The 19,329-nt window shown below is 37.0% G+C and overlaps 1 protein-coding gene across 1 annotated transcript in view; it reads left to right on the top strand.

Annotated features, from left to right (window-relative positions):
- Positions 1–3,897: 3,897 nt before the first annotated feature.
- Positions 3,898–19,329, top strand: part of PGAP1 (post-GPI attachment to proteins 1) — a gene marked incomplete at both ends in the record, with an annotated part of 22,401 nt that continues 6,969 nt past the window's right edge. The window contains 12 exons of the mRNA XM_010022731.1: positions 3,898–4,051; positions 7,511–7,686; positions 8,311–8,482; positions 9,607–9,767; positions 11,343–11,395; positions 11,572–11,638; positions 13,181–13,286; positions 14,895–14,950; positions 15,035–15,118; positions 16,572–16,621; positions 18,001–18,052; positions 18,263–18,340. Of these exons, the coding sequence (XP_010021033.1) occupies positions 3,898–4,051; positions 7,511–7,686; positions 8,311–8,482; positions 9,607–9,767; positions 11,343–11,395; positions 11,572–11,638; positions 13,181–13,286; positions 14,895–14,950; positions 15,035–15,118; positions 16,572–16,621; positions 18,001–18,052; positions 18,263–18,340 (1,209 nt within the window). The remainder of the gene's footprint in view (positions 4,052–7,510; positions 7,687–8,310; positions 8,483–9,606; positions 9,768–11,342; positions 11,396–11,571; positions 11,639–13,180; positions 13,287–14,894; positions 14,951–15,034; positions 15,119–16,571; positions 16,622–18,000; positions 18,053–18,262; positions 18,341–19,329) is intronic.

The following is a 19,329-nucleotide window of genomic DNA, read 5'->3' as shown; positions in this document are numbered from 1 at the left end:
CCCTGCTCTGCCTCAGGGCAAGGAACAGCCCCGAACGCGCTCGGCCGCGGGTGCTCCCCGAACTTTGAGGGCCGCCAACTTGCTGAGGCGGCCTCTGCAGAGCTGTTAACGGGTCACGTTCGAGGGGTCGGTGTGTTTGGCAGAGAGCGCTGCTTTGTCTGCCCCCTGTACGGGTGCATCTGGGGTAGCTGCAGAGGGGAAAAGCGGTGGTCTGCCTGTGAAGTGACCGAGGTGTTTGGTACTGCCACCTGTACAACAGAAAATGAATGGAAAAGCTTCCGCTTGTAGCTACCTGTAGTTCTGGTAAAAGCAGTCAAAAGCTCATCCGAGCTTTTTGGTAAAGGAAGAGGCTGGGCTAGGTTCCTGACAGCACTCACAGAGCTGTCACTGACCAGGAGGCGGTCTTGTACTTCCTGGTCCTTTTTGTGACTTTATAGAACAGTGAAGCAACCACCGGTGAATCAGAGATGTAAACATGAGGGTATTTCTCAAGCTAACGAACAGCAGTGCAAAGTCGTCTTGGTGAGCGCTTTGTCGATAGCACATCCCATGATGTATGGGAGAACTTGTAAATCTCTCTGAAGTTCCTCTCACTTTGCTAATGAAGCCTTTTAAAAAGCGCTTTGAAAAACGTCGGATCGGTTTGAGAGAGAAGACTGCTGATGGAACTGTTGTTTTCCAGACACGGTGTTACGGTTTAATAGGGGGAGGATGTGTGTGAGTGTGTGTAGCTTCACCACTAATACTGCATGTAGTTGTTAAAAAACCAATTTATCTTTTTTAACAGTAGTTCTTAGTGCAGGATTTTCTGTCCTATTAAAAGCACCCCAAAGCATAATTTATTGGCTCCTAAACATTCATTTGGCATTATCTAGGATATAATCTAATTATTCTAAATAATACTCTGTTCTGAAGTAGGTTGCAAGCTGGCTTGCACAATAAAGAAGATCTTAAAACAACCTTAGTACCTAAATCGGTCATGAAGCAGACAGTTAATTTTTGAATCTGTTAACCTTCATTTGTTAACCTTGACATAGTCATGTTAGTCTACAAAAGAGACCCTTGGTATAGCTACAAGGGTTGTTTTGTCAGTGCTGTAGGGCAGAATGGGTTAAGTGGGTGTAAATACTGAAGTACTATGTGGTAAGTTCTCAGATCTAGCAGCCAAAACCTGTTTCAGTTTCAGGCTGAGGCCAGCCAGCGGAAAGTTACTAGCAAAATCTGTGTGATGTTTTTGGTGGTTGCCTGACATTCTTACCTGCCACCACACCTTTTCAGTGTTTAATCCTTATGACAGGGCTTAAATTCTTAGCATCTTTAGGCAAGCACGGCGCTGGTAGGAGATGCAAGCAGTTAAGGGCAAGCAGTAGTTCCATGCAGGAGATGCAAGTCCCAGCTGGCTGTATTGCCTCTCAATAGTAGGAATTTAAGGTGAAAAGTACCTGTTCTCCCTTCCAGATTGGGTTATCACTTTACAAAATAACTATTTGAGCAATTAAACATAGGAAGTTTCGATTCTTTTATGTCTAACAGTGTGGGTTGGCTCACAGTCAAGCTAATACTAAGTAATGGAATCAGTTTAGCCATCTTTTGTTGTGTGAGTTGAATTGCAGCGGTTGAATTTAGCCTATCCTTGTTCTTTTCAGCTATGTTTGGGGAGAGATTTGGAAGTTAGTAATGAGGACTTTTTCACCTAAGCCTAATCTCTTTGGGAACCAGGATGAAAAATGGAGCCTACATTGACATTGTGAAAAGTTACTGTAGCTCATTACAACCAATTATATAAGCAATATCTTGGGAATTCAGAATTTAAAACCACTCTTATGGAACACTAACTTCTTTTTTTTTCTGCAGTTACACATTGCTATTTTGTTACAGTATTTGAGCATTGTGATTAACTGACACCACCACCCCCTGCCACACCCCCCATTATTTCGGTTGTACGATTCTCATGGGTTGTGTAGGTTTTTGCTTTCAACATTGACCCAAAGAAGGGGAGCTCATTAATTGTATGTTCGGTAGAAGTTTTTGAAAAGAGACTGAAGCAAGGAAAGATACAGTTGATTTGATCAGTCAGGAAGTCATAAATGTATCTTGATAGCACTTAGTTTAGTAAATGGAAAATGAATAATTTAAGGTGTTTGGATTTTTTTTCTTCACATAATTTTGAAAGCTATTGAAAAAGGAGCAGTAGAAAGGAATGAGAAAGGGACAGTGAGGTCAGTGAAGTTGCAAAGGTGAGATGATGGAGAAAAGGGAAAGAACATTGAAAGAATGACCTGAAGACATAAGCCCTGAACAAAGCTTAACATGTTTTGTTCACAATGAAGGAATTGAACATGCTCTTTCTGAGTATTTTCTTATATAACATAATATCATAAAAATATGTTTATATATATTATAGAGCATACATTTTAAACACATGTATCAAACATCATAAGAAGAGGTTGCAAATAACCAATATGGCAAACAATTTGAAGGCTAAGAGAGAAAGGGAATAGTCTTTAGCTGAGGAGATACAGAGAAGAACAGGGGAAGATTTTAAGAGTGTGCGTGGGCAGGGAATTAAAGGTAAATTGCCTTTACTGTAGATACAGTTGAGAGAAACAACTGAAATACATGAAATAATTGCTTGCTTGAACCAGAAGCATCTCTGAGAGACTTTGGAGATTTCTGATGCAAAACTGAGTTTGATTTTGACTATCATTTAGTTTTAACTATTCTGTAAAACAGTGTTTCCTTAAAATACAAATTACACCTTAATAAATTTCTTTTTAATGATCCTATCTCTTAGCTGTTGTAACATAAGCAATCAAATGGTATAGCAGGTGTATTTCTATTCTTAGAATGTTTAAAATTCCATGTCTTACAAACTCAGGATTATAAACCAGCCAACCTCCATACAGGTGTTAAATGTTTTCCTGCTTACCACTTATTTGGCTTAAAGAAGTGTCATATGTCTCTAAGAGTCATAACTTACTGATCCAAGGCTTAATGATCACCTGGCTTTCTGGCTCAAAGAGATTTTGTTCTTTTCTCTTTGGGAATAAGTTAAGCGATTGCTTAGGTGGTTAATTGTTGTCTCTTTGTTTTAATACAAGAAATATGGCCACCTTTAAGATGACAATTGACTGTAAATTGGATCCTATTGTTACAAAATCAGGTTTTTGTCACTAGGCCACAAAACTGACTCTGAAAACAACAACAAACCCAAGCCCTTGAAGTATCATGGGTTTATTTTTTTTCTCACCAGCCGTGTTAAGGTGGTTTAAATTCCCATTGCAGGTTACATCTCTCAATCATCTAAGAGAACTCACACCACATCTGTAATTTACCCTGACATAAGAGTTGTCATCTGACAGTCGCCTACATACCCCTATTCTCAAGATTTATCTTTGGTATCAGGCACAGAGGCACTCCTTGTTTGGAGTTACATGGTATTGGGAAAGATTCCAGAACTGTTCAGGTGCGTTAGGATCACTTATGTGCCCTAGTTTCTGGTCTCAAATTCTGATGTCCTGGGAGAAGTGGTTGCATTTGGGCATGCTTTCCCCCTGGAATTCCCCCTGGATTTACTGTGTGAATATGCATCTTTAAAAGATACATAATTGCATTATTTGCAGTTTGTTTCAAATCCAGGTAAAGTCAATAGCTGTTTAAAATAAATAACTGCAGCCACTTGTTATGCACAGTAATACTCTACTTAAACAAACCACTTGATACTTCATGGATTTTTTTAAAGCAAAAATGAGTTTTCATTCTGTATTCTTTAGCCTGTAATTTAAAACAATACATGAAACATAAGCCAGGTGATTTAAATGACTGGATAGACACTGTGTTTTCTTGTTGGCAACAGAATAAAAGAGATACTTAGTTTCTTTTTAACTTTTGCAACAGAAAATAAAATTACCCAAGAAAACAGCCAGACGATACCCAGCATATGAGCTCTATCTCTATGGGGAAGGAAACTACGCCAAAGAAAACAAAAATCTTCTATTGACAGGAATTCCAGTTCTTTTTCTTCCTGGAAATGCTGGCAGTTACAAACAAGGTGAGTGTTTTGCTGAGTTACAGGCATGTTACGAAGAGCTCTCGTGTTGATGTGTTAGTGGCAAAAAGTTTTCTATTTGAAATAATATCAAGTCAGGATGATCAATCCTATTAAGATGTAAATATCCTTCTTAGTCCATAGTGAAGTTCAAGCAGTCAGAATACATTATTTTTTGTTTGAAATCAGTCAACAGTTGAGCTATGATATTTTTCTGGAGTGAGACTTTAACTTCTGCAAGCCAGAAGCAGTACAGTTTATGCCGTATTATGGTACCCCTGCTGTAATTTTGATTGCAAACATCTAGTTGGTTTTGATTTGAACACGTTTAGTGCAGTTACGCCAAATAAAACAAGACCTGAATTTGATTAGAAGAAACTGAACAAGCTACCATCTGTGATGTGAAGTAATTACATGCTATTGAAATAGGCATCATCTTGTGGCTTGCTCTGTAGCTTCATTATTTCCTACTACTTTATGTAGTGGTGTTTTCTCCTTTGCATCATCTTTCCACTTTACACACAGCCTGCTTTTGGTTTTCAGATTAAACCCTCTCACACTCCAAGGCTCCAAACGAAAAGAAGTAATTGTTTTAAAGCATTTTAGTTTTTCATTGTAAATACAGAAATTAGTGGTTCAATGAACATGAAGTATTGTGTTTCAGTGTTTATTCAGGTATATGGTATTCCTTCCAGGCTGGCTTTGTCAGACTCTTATTTTTGTTCTCTAAAATGGGCTTTGAAACAGTAACACTCTTAGGATGTTAGCAAAGTTGTTGTGTATGAATGGGGAAAACCACTACAATCTGAACCCTGATGTCTTACTGTGATAATTTTTCCTCATATTTGCACTAAGCTTGATGATTAAATAATCTGATTTCAGAGAATCGTTGCAAAGTTACTTTCTTTTGGTACATACTCACTTAACTTATGACAAAGTAAAATATTTTACCAATTCAGCCTTTCAGAAAACCCATGCAGGCACAACAGCATCCAAAGAAGACTGCAAACAATGATTATGAGGGACGCCATATAGACTTTTGTAGTTGTGCGTGAAGTATTGCAGATCTGTGAATTAATGCTGTCTCTGTAAACACAGCAGCACATCACTATGCAGGAAATAGAATAGTACTTTTTTGGGGCATGTTAGGAATCAAAAGGAACTATCTGAATAAAAACCTAAACTGGGTGAATAGAAGTGCTACATGCTATGGACATAACGTGCCGATAGAATCAGTAAATATTTAAAGACTTAGAGGAATTGCTTTGGGGAAACTGGCAACAAGTCATATGTGCATTTTTCAAAATCTTTGTTAAAATAAATTTTTCTGCCTTAATGGCTCACAATAGTTTTTGGTTTATTACGGAATTTATGAAAATTCGTATTTTGTTCAGAATTTATTGTGGGATAGCACGCTCTCATTCTGATACTTAGATGAGCAGAGAAAGTGTTGCTACTGTTCTTCTCATAATTTCTTAGAAGATGGAAATATTTGCTGAGCAGTGAAGAGAGAAGTGCTGCTGCTGCCTTTGCTGGGCTCATTAGTTTCATAGAATCATAGAATCATTTAGGTTGGAAAGGACCTTTAAGATTATCAAGTCCAAACATAAATCTAATGCTGCCAAGTCCACCAGTAAACTGTGTCCCCAAGCACCATCTATAAGTCATTGAAATACCTCCAGGGATAGTCACTCCATCACTTCTCTGGGCAGCCTGTTCCAATGGCTGACAACCCTCTCTGTGAAGAAATTTTCCTAATATCCAATCTAAACCTCCCCTGGCACAACTTGAGGCCATTTTCTCTTGTCCTATTGCTTGTTAATTGGGAGAAGAGACAACACCCACCTTGCTACAACCTCCTTTCAGGAAGATTTGATGTGTTACAGGCACTTTTTGAAACATGTTAGTGCTTCATCTTCTGTGGGCACTAAAATTAGCCTTTTAAAATGTACAGAATTCAGATTTGGAGTGGAAGGTGGTTGTCTGATTTAATTGTTGGGAATGAGCCTGAGACTGGGAGAACTGAGATCCCGGTTCTATTTAGTTAGGAATCTGTCACACACTTGCTTTGTGATCTTTGGCAATATTCTTGTTAATTTTACCATAACCTCCAAGGTATAAATATGTGATAAGATACTTGATCTTTAAACACTTTTTGTCTTTTTCAAGCCATTTTGCAAGTGTTCTTATTGCTTATTAGCTGTAGTTAGAATTACAGAAATGATTGACTACAAATCAGATTTATAATTTTTCATCATGCTGATAATATCTGTTTGGGTCTTTGAACATATGAAATATTTCAAAAATATTACTTTCCCATTTCATGAGCTTCACTGAAATTTGTTTGATACATGACTTTATACAGCAAACTTTTCCAACAAGGAGGATTCTGCAGGCTGCAGATCTCTGAAACTGTTGCACTCTAGAAGAACCTTGCTTCTGTGTGCTGGATTTGGGCAGACCTTTCTGGCCATCATTAGTTATTTTATATACTTGCTTTTTGGGACTTTCTTTTATTTTCTTATTTCCTTACCATGCTTTTTTATTTGCAGCTGTTACTGTTTCCATCTTGCCATATGTCCATGGAAACTCAGGGACAATTCTGCACTCAGAAGGCAGTATTATATAGCAGACAGGGTTAGATGGAGAAGACAGGTCAGAAGCAAGACCTTGTAAACAGAACATTTTCTCCCTGAAGGCTTCAGGTGTAAACGTTTGGTTTTCCAATCCTTTATACATCAAGTGGGGTTTGGTTTTCCAATCCTCTATACATCTCAATGGTATTTGGGAATGTTGTCCTAGAGTCTTCAAGGGCATTTTAGGAAAGTCTAGCAGTTGCAGTGCCTCTGGAGTTGAAGTCAAGAATGCTCCTTTTGCCTTCTTGTCCTAGTGGTGCTAGAAAAGGTGCAAATGAGATGAGAAAAGCAGTCCTTACGTGGAGGAACGTAATCCTTGATCTTGCATAAATTTAGTTTTGATATAAAATATCTCTGCAGTCAGTGGTAAGGTAGTGGTTAACTGCCATAAGCCTAGCATGTTAACAATATGCTTGGTAACTCATTTTAAACTTTCTTTTCATCTGATCAGCTTTTGCTTTTCCACATTCTTCTGTAAGCTCTTGTTATGATATGTTTACTCTTTTATTTTGAACAGAGGAATTCCTATGAAAATAGGAAATTTTTGTATCTTTTCCCATTTTACAGTTCAGTTCTGACAGTGACTGGCTGATAACTTTTTCTCTATGTTTTCAGATCTGTTTTTGTAAAACAAGTGTGGTTGCACATGAGAAAAGAGATTACTTGCTTTTAGATGTCTTTTTCATCCTTTTTTTACTTTTTCATCTCTATTTATAATGTGCTTAAGGTAACATTTGTTTCTTAATAGATTATTTATGTGTTTATCTATGATGGTGCTAAGCAGTGAGTATTAGACTGTTCTAATTGATGTGGTTTCTTTTCCTAGTACGTTCTCTTGGCTCCATTGCACTTAGAAAAGCAGAAGATGTTGACTTCAAGTATCATTTTAATTTCTTCAGTGTCAACTTTAATGAGGAATTGGTTGCATTGTATGGTGGTAGTCTGCAACGACAGACCAAGTTTGTGCATGAATGCATAAAAGTAATTCTGAAGTTGTACAAGGTAAGTAGTGATGTATGCTGAATGATGTACTTGCATTTGGGAATGGAATTCTGGCTGCCTTTTCTACTGGAAAACTGAATGAATGATAAGGGAAGGAGAGTTTATAATGTGTGAGGATAATTGAAAGTGATAATAATGCAACAGAAAATTGCTGTTCTTTAGGAGATTTTTAATACTTGTGACAATCCCAGAGCTTTGGTCAGGTTCTGTATTGTGTTTCTAAATAAGTACTTCCATGCACAATATATGCTTTTTTGTAGTAGAGACATAAACTTTCCCTGGTTTAATAAAATATGAATACAACATCCCCCTACTTCCATTTTTCTCTAGGAAAGTTCTTTGGTATTCTGTGTCCCCAAGACTCTTAGAAATTAAAATAAGCCTAAATTTCTTGTGTATGCACAGGCTATGTAATATTTCCTTTTGAGCTGGAAACTTCATGTTAAGCACATTTGGTTGTGACAGCAGGTAAATTTGTGTTCCTTTTGTAAACTTGTGAAGTAGGTACTTGTTAGTATTATCCTTGAGAGGACATGAGTGAATTCTGGTGGGGAAAAAAAAAGTATAACTGATCACCATAGTTCAATGTCCAATCTATTTTTGATGTACTACTCTTTGCTTAAGGATCGAGAATTTGCACCAACCAGCGTTGCAATAGTAGGTCATTCCATGGGTGGTCTTGTTGCAAGAGCATTGCTTACGCTGAAGAATTTTAAGCCTGAACTTATAAACCTCCTCATTACACAAGCCACACCTCACGTTGCACCTGTAATGCCTTTGGACAAATACCTTACTGGTAAGTATTGCAGGTTATCTAATTATGTTGTATTTCTTTGTCGAGCATCTCAAGCATTAATAGAGCAAATCACCAGCAAAATGTGCCGTTTAGTTTACTGTAATCTATTCCTTTGTTACTCAGGTGGTTGATTCAGAGCACTGGGATGCTGGGAGAAAGTAAAGTGTGATATAAAATGGATTATGGGGACTTGAGCTTCTGGAGCTCTCAATAATTTGTAATTGTAGTGAGTTGCAGAGCATATAACTGAATTTCTAAGCTCTCCAGCGAATGGCATTTTTTCTTTCTATTTGTAAAACCTGACCTCTCTAATGCTGTTCTTTATAATTTATTTATTTATTCATAAATGACATATCATAAATAATAAATGATAATAAATATTTATTATTTATTTTTTTAGTTGCCTCAATAGCATGATTTCTGTAGAAGTTGCTACACTTCATGCTTGTCATGCCCAAAGTTTGGGAGGTGACAATATTAAATATACATCTATTTATATACTTTATATAGTATATTTACACAAAAGATGGATTGCATTTTCTGCTTACCTAGATATGTGGCATGAGAAAATATGCCACAGTATCATCATTATGCATGTACTATACACTTCTTGAAAAGCTAAATTTGACAAAACTATACTGATATGTGCTCAGTGACAATTGTGCTGCTACATGTGGATGTTTAGGGAATTGGTGAAGGGGAGGGAATAAACATTTATTTTCATTATTCTCTATGGCACCCGAGAGGAATGGATTATCTTTAGCTGTTGAACTTGATTTATTGTGCTTATGTTAATTCTCCTGTAATTGATCGCAAAGCAATGCTTCTTCCTTGCTGACTTCCTGGACTGTGGCTGTCCTTCAAATCTATCTATGGCTTGCTACTGTAACAATATATGTGCTCAGCTGATATAGAAGATGTAAGCATATCTGGCTTTCATAACTGCTACCTCCTTCGGGTTAAAATAATAATTACCTTTCCTTATGTGACTCAAAAGTGATAATCAGAGCTTGAATGCCTCTGGGGGGGCTTACAGAAACTTTTAGTTAAATGTTTCTACAGGTTTTTTTGTATATCAAGTAGACTCATGGGGAAATTGTGATTTATTTTAATATATTTTATAGATTTTTATACAGCTGTAAACAATCATTGGATTCTAAAGGCCCAAGAGTTAAGAAATTTAACTACCCTTTCTGTGGCGGGAGGATTCAGAGATTACCAAGTTCGTTCAGGACTGGCTTTTCTACCAAGATCGAGTCAACATGACAGTGCCTTATCTGTTGTGGTAAAAAAGCAAACTACTTTTTGGGGTTTGCATGGAGCTGTGTTAAATAGTTATTTATGTAATGTATGTATTGATGTCTATTTATAGTCTATATGTGCAGGATAGGATAACTAAATATAAAACCACAAAGTAGATAGTATATGGTTGGTCATAAATTCATAACTAGTTGATGTAGTATAAATGAGTGTCCACTGGCAGAGTATGTGTTGGGGTTGATTTGAATCATGTACCACTTAGTACTATTGCTTCTCACCACCTTCTTGCACCTTTTCAGATCCAGAACTCAGGTTTCATTTTGCAGCATTTTTACCAGAGATTTGTATATGGAGACTGACAGATGTGCAGTATAGAAGTAGACTGGTTGGTTATAAAAAGAGAGCTCTGGTTGAGGATCTTCCTTTTGTATTTATTTCTTTTCAAAGAATTGAGCAATAGACAGGATGTACTGGATCAAGTCCACTCTTCTGCTTTTGCAGGCGTCTATCTCCTTCCAAAATTAATCAAGAGATACCATAAAGTAGTTAGGTTTGTCATTCCACCCCGCTGCCATCAACCTGTTCCTTACATGGGAGAAGCTGGAAAACACTCCCCAGTAGGGAGAAAATTTGTAATTTCCAGCCTCCATTTACTGCACAAGCCAATTCTTAATTGCATTTGTTCTGACATCAGCTTGAAGTGTCTAAAATAGTTGCATTCCCTTGGTGTTTACCTCCCTGTCCGTTGCACAGAAAGCTGTCTATAAATAGTCTCAGCTCTGATTCTGCTATGCTAAGAAGATTAGCTCTGCATTCCCTTTGTCCTAGTAACCATTCCCTACTTTCATTTTCATTGAGTGTTGGTGCCAGAATTTTGCATGAGATCTCACTTGTGTAGTGGTACCAGTTTTTTCTTGAGTGGGTTTGGTTTGGGTTTTTTTATTTTGCCTTGTGGATTTGGGGGATTTTTGGTTTAGGTGTTGCTTTGTTGTTGTTTGGTTTGCTTTTTTTCTTCCCAGCTGTAATGTGTTAATAGTTCATAGCTTACTTGAATCAAACTGTACAATGAGGTGAAGAGCTCTGTTTCGGGGAGGCATTTTTGATATTATTAGTCCCTAAAATGCAATACATACAATACACTTACACAAAGGAATAGCTTCCAATTGTCCAGTTCTTTCTGCATGATGTTCTGATGCTTCTTTCTGTTGAGGATGCCCTTGATTTTTCAGCAGCAGCTTTCTATCCTGTGTGCCAGGATCACTTACTAAAATAGTAAGATTAGTCATAGAAACTGTCTTTAAGTAAATTTTTGGTAAGTTTTCTTCACACCATTATTTGCCCTTTCTCTGTAGTCTCTGCTATATAACAGAGATAACTTGGTCATTTTGTATTACAAGTTTTGTTTTCAAGTGCTTCAGCACTTGTAAGATTTTTGACCGAAGAAGTCATTGTTGTACCCAAGTCCCTGAAACTCTTAAGATGAACACTGTTCTTTTTAATAATTGTGCAAATATGTTTAAATAAGGAGGGGAAAGGCTTGCTTAGAATTTTAAAATGTTGAATACTAACAAAATCTGCACTTTTTTCCTTCCCCAAACAGAGCTCAGCTGTGCCTAGAGCTTGGGCCTCAACAGACCATCTCTCCATAGTGTGGTAAGCTAATGACCCAAAGGTTAATTGGCTGACTGTACATCCCTCTGTTCTCTCCTGTTATCACATTGTACAATAATATAACTTCAGCATAATATTACTGCAGTGTCTCTTCTGACCAGTTTTATTCCCCTGGATGTTTCTCTTCTGGATGTAACTTCACTTATTCTGTCTTCTAGGTGCAAAGAATTGATCCTGGCTACCATTAGAGCTTTTTTTGATCTCATAGATGAAAATACAAGGCAGGTTTGTATATGTGATCTCCTGTATATTTCCCCATTGCACTTTCTACTTCCATTCCTGAATGCTTAATCAGGACAAATATTACCCTATCATACAGAAAACTCCTTTTTGATTATTCTAAGTCATGCTGAGAAAATTATTGCTGTTTCATGGCAGTCACTGAAAAATCCTGTGGCTTTGTGTTGTTTGACCAATGTGTCAGAAATAATAATAAAAACCGAGTTACACCTAATTGACTGCTTGATGCTTTATAGCTGGGGCATGGACTGCACTTCCATATGCAGCACGTTTAGTTGACCTTGAACTAGGATAAGCAAGTTTTGCTAGCTATGTAGCTTTGAATGACCTCTTAATGTGAGTTTAAGTTACCTTCTCTTATAACAAAGGGTGAAAAACTGTGATAGATTAACTGGGACATAATAATTCTCACCATGTGGTGGTGTCATAGTGGCCAGCATGCATTTGTGGTGTTCTTCTGCAAATAGCGTTTACAAAAATAGAATGCAAGTAAAATACTAGCATGTCTGTTTACCTTCAGGTACCATTATTTACTGCTTTTCTAAATAAATACCTTACATCTTACCTTTTGAAAACTGTTGGAGAGATCTGCCATTGTGCTCTGTTCTTTCTGAAGTGTTATGAAGCACTAAACAGGACTTGGAATTGAGGTACAAGAGGTTGAAAATACGTAACAGCAGAGCCCCACATATAGAAGAGAAAGGCTTCCAGGTGTTCTCCTTGAGGCTCTTTGGGACAGACTTCCCTAGTTTCTTAGGTGTGCTCACTTTAGCATGTGATTTAGAGACGGAAAGGGGGTGCAGTTGTTCTGGAGTTGACTGACAGTGCTGGAGGGTAAAACTTTTCAGAAATCAGTTGTAATGCCACAATTCGGAAAAGGTGAATAGGCAAAAATTAGTCCTGGGAATGTTATTTTGAATACCACCACCCTCCAAAATCCCCAAAACTAACAAACAAAACAACCCCAAACAAAAGCAAATCCCACTGTAGCTCTGCAGCTGTTTGGATGCTTGAAATGTTAAGGTGTGATGTAGTAAGCTGGATTTGTGAATTCAGACTAGTAAATATAACTGAGGATTTTTCCTAAACTCTGGCCTAAGTGTGTTATTTCAGGAAGAATGCAGGAGTGTCTATAAAGAAAGTCTGATCGAATGGTTTCCTTGTGTTAAGAGTAGGCAAGCATATAAAACTCCTCGAAGTTTCAGCTATGCTTTAAAACATGATATATAACAATAATGTTAATTACATATAATATCTAATAAATAATATATAGCATGATATATATATAATGTAATATATACTATTTCACGTAACATGTTTAGACTTTCTGTATTGCAGTGATTGACCACTGATGGCACTTCATTTGTTCAGATTGTTGAATTTGAAATAGAAAATGTGCCATGTCTTATAACAATCGTTCCTGCCTTTCATCCCCAAAACTGTATTGTTAGCTATGATCATGTGATAGCTAACAATACAGTTACGTAAATGAGCATATTCTCAAATTTTTTTTTACTATCTTTTTAGATAACTGAGGATCCAAAGAAGAGAATGTCTGTACTGAATCACCACTTTGTGAGACATCCTGCAAAGATGTTTGAGGAAAATCCTGAAGCTTTTACAGAACTCACAGGTGAGCAGCAGTTTTCTTTTAAGCAGGATTCAGTGACAGTTAATAGTTACATCTTCTTACTAACAAACTTCTGGAATACATTTTGTCTTTCTTCAGACATTGTTAAAATGATATATGGGTTATAGACCCAAACTGTGAACTTTTGTGTGGTTTCAGCACACAAAAATCTGTCATTTCTATATGGCTTACATTGTAGGAGACAGGCTGGAGTCATATTTACATCAGGGTGTCCAGCAGAGAATCTCAGAAATGGGAATAGCTGGATGTCAAAAGTACAGTCTAATATATGGTTATATCCCATGATTGTGCGAGGGATTGTATGGGTGTTGTAGAGCCATTGTGTTAGTTTTGTGCTACTCGTAGAAATCCTCAATATTCAGATTTGCTTCATCTTCCTTTTTTTCATGACATGGCAGGGTCAAATGGACAGCACACAAATGGTTTCTCTGTAACTGCTAAGAATTCATAGTTAAAGGTGAGAAATTTGACTGCATGAAGTCTTAGGAACAAACCAGAACTTTTGCAGGGCACGGCTGTGTTCCTGCTTTTGCTGAAGTGGGCTGAACTATTTTATGAAAACCATTTTATTTCAGGAATTTTCTTAATGTAAGCTCTTGCAGAACTACTAAGGTAGCTTGAACTTTGGTGTCCTGTTTTGGCTGTCCTGGTATGAGAAGGCATTTAGGCATTGACATACACTAAAGTGAGTATGGAGCAGAGACCCACCGAAATGTTAGCTCCTGAGCATAAGCCATGGGAGAGAGAGAGGCTGAGTGAAATGGGGTTTTCACGCTAAGGAGAATGCTAAGGGGGATTCTATTGCTGTCTTCAACTACTTAATGAAAGATTGCAGAGGTGAGGCTAGATTTTTCTTATAGGTGCACAGTGATAATATACAGGCAGTATACACTGGAACAGGAGACCAAAGAGGTTGTGGAACTGATTTTCTTGATCGTTTGCCTTTTTGTTGGGTCAGGTTTTAGCATCTTCCTATTTGTGGTGACTTCTTGACACTTAGCTAAATTTCCATGATAAACTTGTTACTGTAGTTACACAGAAGAAAGATATTGCATGACAACTTGCACTGTTTATATCTCTCATCTCTTAATTTTTCTGTCTTACTCTTTTTCTCAAGACATTTCTTTAAACTGTTACTGTTTTCTTGTACATGTTATTCACTTAATCATGGACTTGCTTCTGCACAAGTTTCTGTATTAATTTCCTTAAAAGTCAGGAACAAAGATTGGGACTGTTTCTAATGTTGCCTCAGCTTTAATCAGTCACCCTGTAATTACATTAGTACCATACAGGTTCTTACTCATTTTGTTGCCTTGAGAACTTTGTTTCAAGATCCATAGAGTTTTTATTTCGCAGTGAATATATAGTAACTATATAACGGATCCTAGGGTTTGGCTGTTTCCTGTGTAGCTGATAATAGCTGTTGCATGTAATTCTAAGCAGTAACAATCCTGAGTGTTGATTAAAGCTTGGAAAGTTTATGGTCATTTACAGGTAAGAGATAAGACCCTGGCAATAAGTAACAGATAAGATTTTGGAGACAAGAATAATAGGTCCTGCAGTGTGGCATATAAAACCATTTATTTTTAGGAACTTCCACGTGGATTACAGTCAAAGCCTCAAAGTGGACTTACTCAGTTTACAATGTAAGTAACATTTTTTCCTCCTTGTGTTTTTATATGTATTTTTTTTACTGATGAGCAATTCTTTTTTTTTTTTTTTCTTTTAAGGATTCTGATGGAAAATATTTCATATTCCCTCTTGCAAGTCACAGAAAATCATACAGTCATGTTTACTGTGAAAACACTCTGTTGGTGAGAAAATACTTCAATGTCTTGAGTTTGTTTATAAAGCTGCATTTTTTTGTATTCAGCTTTACTGCAGTTCTAGGACAGTTTAATGAACAGTTGTTGAAATTGCTGACATCCATTTACATTCACAGCCTAATACATTGTGTTAGATGTGCTTCCTGTTTTATCACGTCACACTTAATGTTCAAGATCTGAAACCTTCAATGCCACCTGAACCTTAAATGTTTTATTTTTGCCTCTCCTATGGCTACCCCCAGATGATTTTTCTCCTTCAATTTAGTGCAGTTCTGTATTGATGGTTTTGAATGAAGACGTTATCCTTAGTGCTGCCAAAATTCAGCCATACTTCTAATTTGGGAAAGCTGTTTATAAGTTTGCTTTTCCATAATAAAATTTAAGTGGGCCTGAAAGGCTACAAAGATCTTCCACTAAGCAGCAGAAGAGAATGGAAGCCAGATGAAAAACCAGCAACTTCTCAATCCTCTTCCCTGTTGAGAGGAGAGGTTATAATGTGCATTTCTTGTATCTTTAGCTCAAGACACGTAAGTTCAACCAAAATGGTTTTGATTGTTTTTAATATTTTTTTGAAAGGAATGAATGGAATGTCTTGGCAAACTGGAGATGGGTAAATATGCTTTTCAGAATAACTTATTTTAGATGAGTGGCAACAAAAATTGAGGTGCTTTCCCATTCCATCCTGCCTGTCCCTGTTGCCACTCCTTCCCTTACCAAAGAAGAGGTTCACACCACCACCATGGGAAAAAAAAAGATTGTATATTCTTTGTGCTTTTCTAGTTGTTCTTCCAAGTAGCACCTTCACTATCTACAAAGTTGTTGTGATCTTAGTAGTGGTTTATAGGGTAATTTTTGCCTTTGTTATAGTATCTTAAAGGTGGCAAATGGAAATTATCTTAAATGGTTTCTGGAAACCCCCACCTTTCACTCTCATGTTTCATCTTTCCATCCCTGTGATTCCAAGATTATGATGTAAGACTTTTAATGGAGGATATCACTTGCTGCTAATACAGAAGTCTGACTTCACTGTGAAATAAGGAAAAAAGTTGGTGGCTATCTTTCATTATAAATGACTGAGGAAATCTGAGAGACTGTGTTTATCTTTTTTGCTTTTACACTTTGGCATTTGACATCCTTATGAGGGTTTGGTCACTGTAGTGATAGCTCCCACAGGCACACTTAATTAGAAAAGGAGTGAGATGAATATGGAAGTTTGTTCCTCTTTTCCCTAAGTTAATTGCACCAAGATTCTGCCATCAGAGGATTTTTAGAACAGTTGCTGACATGTGATGCACTGAAACAGCTAGCATGTAGAAGTTTGGAGAAGATTATCACCATTAACTCCTGCATTGTTTGGGGTAAAGAATTGCTATTTTTAATCTATTTATAGATAGAGGTACATACATATGTCATGTACTATTTTATGGTATTGACTTTACAGGACACAAGTAGCTGGATTTATGGCTGTATGAACAGTAATTCACCAATGTGGTGAGTATAAACAGTTCCTGTGCTATATTCAAATGGATCTTGTGGGACTACATTTGAATTTAAATCATGTAAAATATCTTCCTTCTTAGGGAAGTAAATTTCTTACTGTGAATAATTCATGCTTTCTGTACCACCAAGAAAACAGTAAAGAATAGGTTTTCTTAAAATTACTGCATGAATGCAGAATAGTCAAACTTTTTCTTATTTAAGCTATATTTCTGATCTTCATAGCAGTGAGAAGTTGCTCCTGTTGCTCTCTTGTGGGCGCTGCGTGCTGAGCTGGATTCCTAAATTGTGTGTTCTCTTTATGTCTTTTACATCTTCTAAAGCATCTCTTTAGAATCCTGTGACAGAAAACATCAAATGTCACTCGAAACCTTTAACAGAGTGGATTGAAGCATCTTTTATTTTAGTTATTCCAAAATTCCTATTGTCATATGAAAAATATTTAGAAATATGGGTGGGTTTAGCAATGATTTGAATTGGGTCATTACAATCGTTACAAAATGAATTTAAAACACTGGCTTAGCTTACATTTGCAAAATAAGCTCCAAGTAAATTCAGTCAACCCTTCAGATTAGGGAAAGCTTCCAGGTGGAACTGAACTATAGTGTTTATCTGTTCTGGGGTCTGTGGTGAGGTGTATAGCCACAGGGTCTTGCCTCCAGTGGATAGCCAGATGTCATAATTACTTTTTCCTGATCCAAGGAACAACTGGCTGTTACTCCTTTGTATAACCTTTGATCAGCATCAGTTGCAGGTTAGCTTAGTTCAGAACTGCTACCTAAAACCTCATCTAATAATAGTAGTTTTGCTGTGGACTGTGTCCTAAGATCATGTAACACAATTTATTTAGGCAGAGAGAAATATCCTGGTATTCTAAAAATCATAACTTGAAAGGACTGCAGTTCAATATATAAGTATATACCATTTTAGAACTGCTTCAAGCTCTGCAGCAGCTAACAATTTTGATTTACATGGTATGTTTTAGATATTCCCATAGGAAAAATTGGTACTTTTTATGTTCAAATGATGCTAGTAGAACTGTGTTCATTACATGCCAGTGCTATTTTAGTTTATTATGAGTTTTCATTATGTGTCTACAGTTACATGGCTAATAATTGCTGAATGTTTTGTGTATGACGAAGTTGGAGCTTTACTTAACTTGTTTTTGCAAGAACAAGATTTGCACTATTTGAAATGATTATAGTTTGATAAGTTACTATGGAGCTAAGTGCAGTAGACCCAAACTTGTTTTCATTTTAAAATCTCATGAATCCATACAGAGAGAGAAAAAAGCTGGTATGTTAGTCCACTGGCATAACGTAATACTTGCATAATGAATATGCTCATCCTTTACTGTGCATGAATTTTTACAGCCTGGAAGCTACTGATTTATCCTGGAGAGCTGAGTTACTTCCAACCACCAAGGTAAGGATAGTACATAACTTATAGGAGGGAGAGGTGTTTCGTGGGGTAGCTGCATGAATGGGAGAAGGATCTGTTCTGTTTGCAGCACTGAAATATGCAGTTGTATTCCAGAGGAAGAGGTACAAGAGGTGGACATCAGGGAACTGGAGAGGGGCAAGCTAAGGGGAATGCTCAGTAATGTCTTTTTCTTTTTTTTCTTTTCCTTTTAAGGTTGTAATGCTGAAACTTCAGGACCATCCTTCTTTGTCCCACATTGTTGTTCAGGTACCACCCACAGTTGGCAATAAGGTAAACAAAACGATTAAATGCAGAAATTGCTTGCTTAGTGTGTTCATAGCTTTCAGATGCCATGATGGAAGGAAAAGGAAGTATATTAAATGTGGCCTAAGTTAGAAACCATAGACTTAGATTCCAGTGTGGTTTGAATGGAACTTTATTTTCTGTAAGCTCAGCAATATCTTCACGTAATAAAATACCAAATGCAAGGCGTGGATAGTACTTGAAACATACAAAGCAACAGTTCTCAAGCCAGTTCGTAGGGTTCTTATTGGAAGTTTTAATGTTCTTACTTGCTTTTCATGATATTCTGATGAAGTTAACGAATATTTATCTTTTTGAACAGTCAATTCCCTTATCCAGGGTAGCAGAAAATGCCATAGGTAGTTGAAGGCACCACATATGGATTGAGAGGAGCATGGCATAGATAACTTTACAAGCTCTGAGCCCACAAATAATGTAGTAGACTGAAATGTGCAAAGTTTGATAGTTCTGAATCTCACAGATGAGTTGCATATTCTTTTGCATCAAGGCCTCTCAGGATCCCAGGAAGAGGAACACTTGCAGTGAATCTAAGCAGACTTTGCATATTGCCCAGCTGGGTCTGGCAGGCCTTTCTAGTTCTGAAAATGGCAGAACACTGAACTTGAATTTAAACCCTTAAGTAATTATGACATCCCTTTCTACAACACAAATGCAGACTCTGAGTCTATAGTATAATAATCCATGAAACAAGAAATTATTCACAGCTGAAGTGATTATAATTCTCGATTGTAATTGTATCTGAAGATACTTTTGACAGAGACATCTTGCAGTTAAATTAGTAATATACAACATTCTGAATAAGCAGAGATAGGGGAGAGCTCACTTGTGAAATGTAACCTGCTGAGTTGCAGTCCAGTGTTAAAGCTCAGAAACTGCTTTTAAAAAGTAAACAAATGCTGGGTTTCCAATGGGATGGAAAATAATTTTCAAGTGAACTAAATACTTATTAGTGATGG

This window comes from Nestor notabilis, unplaced genomic scaffold (assembly GCF_000696875.1).
Source record: "Nestor notabilis isolate BGI_N333 unplaced genomic scaffold, ASM69687v1 scaffold12249, whole genome shotgun sequence".
Classification (NCBI taxonomy): domain Eukaryota; kingdom Metazoa; phylum Chordata; class Aves; order Psittaciformes; family Psittacidae; genus Nestor; species Nestor notabilis.
The sequence above is the reverse complement of the archived record's forward strand: the minus strand, read 5'-3'. Positions and strand labels throughout refer to the sequence as shown.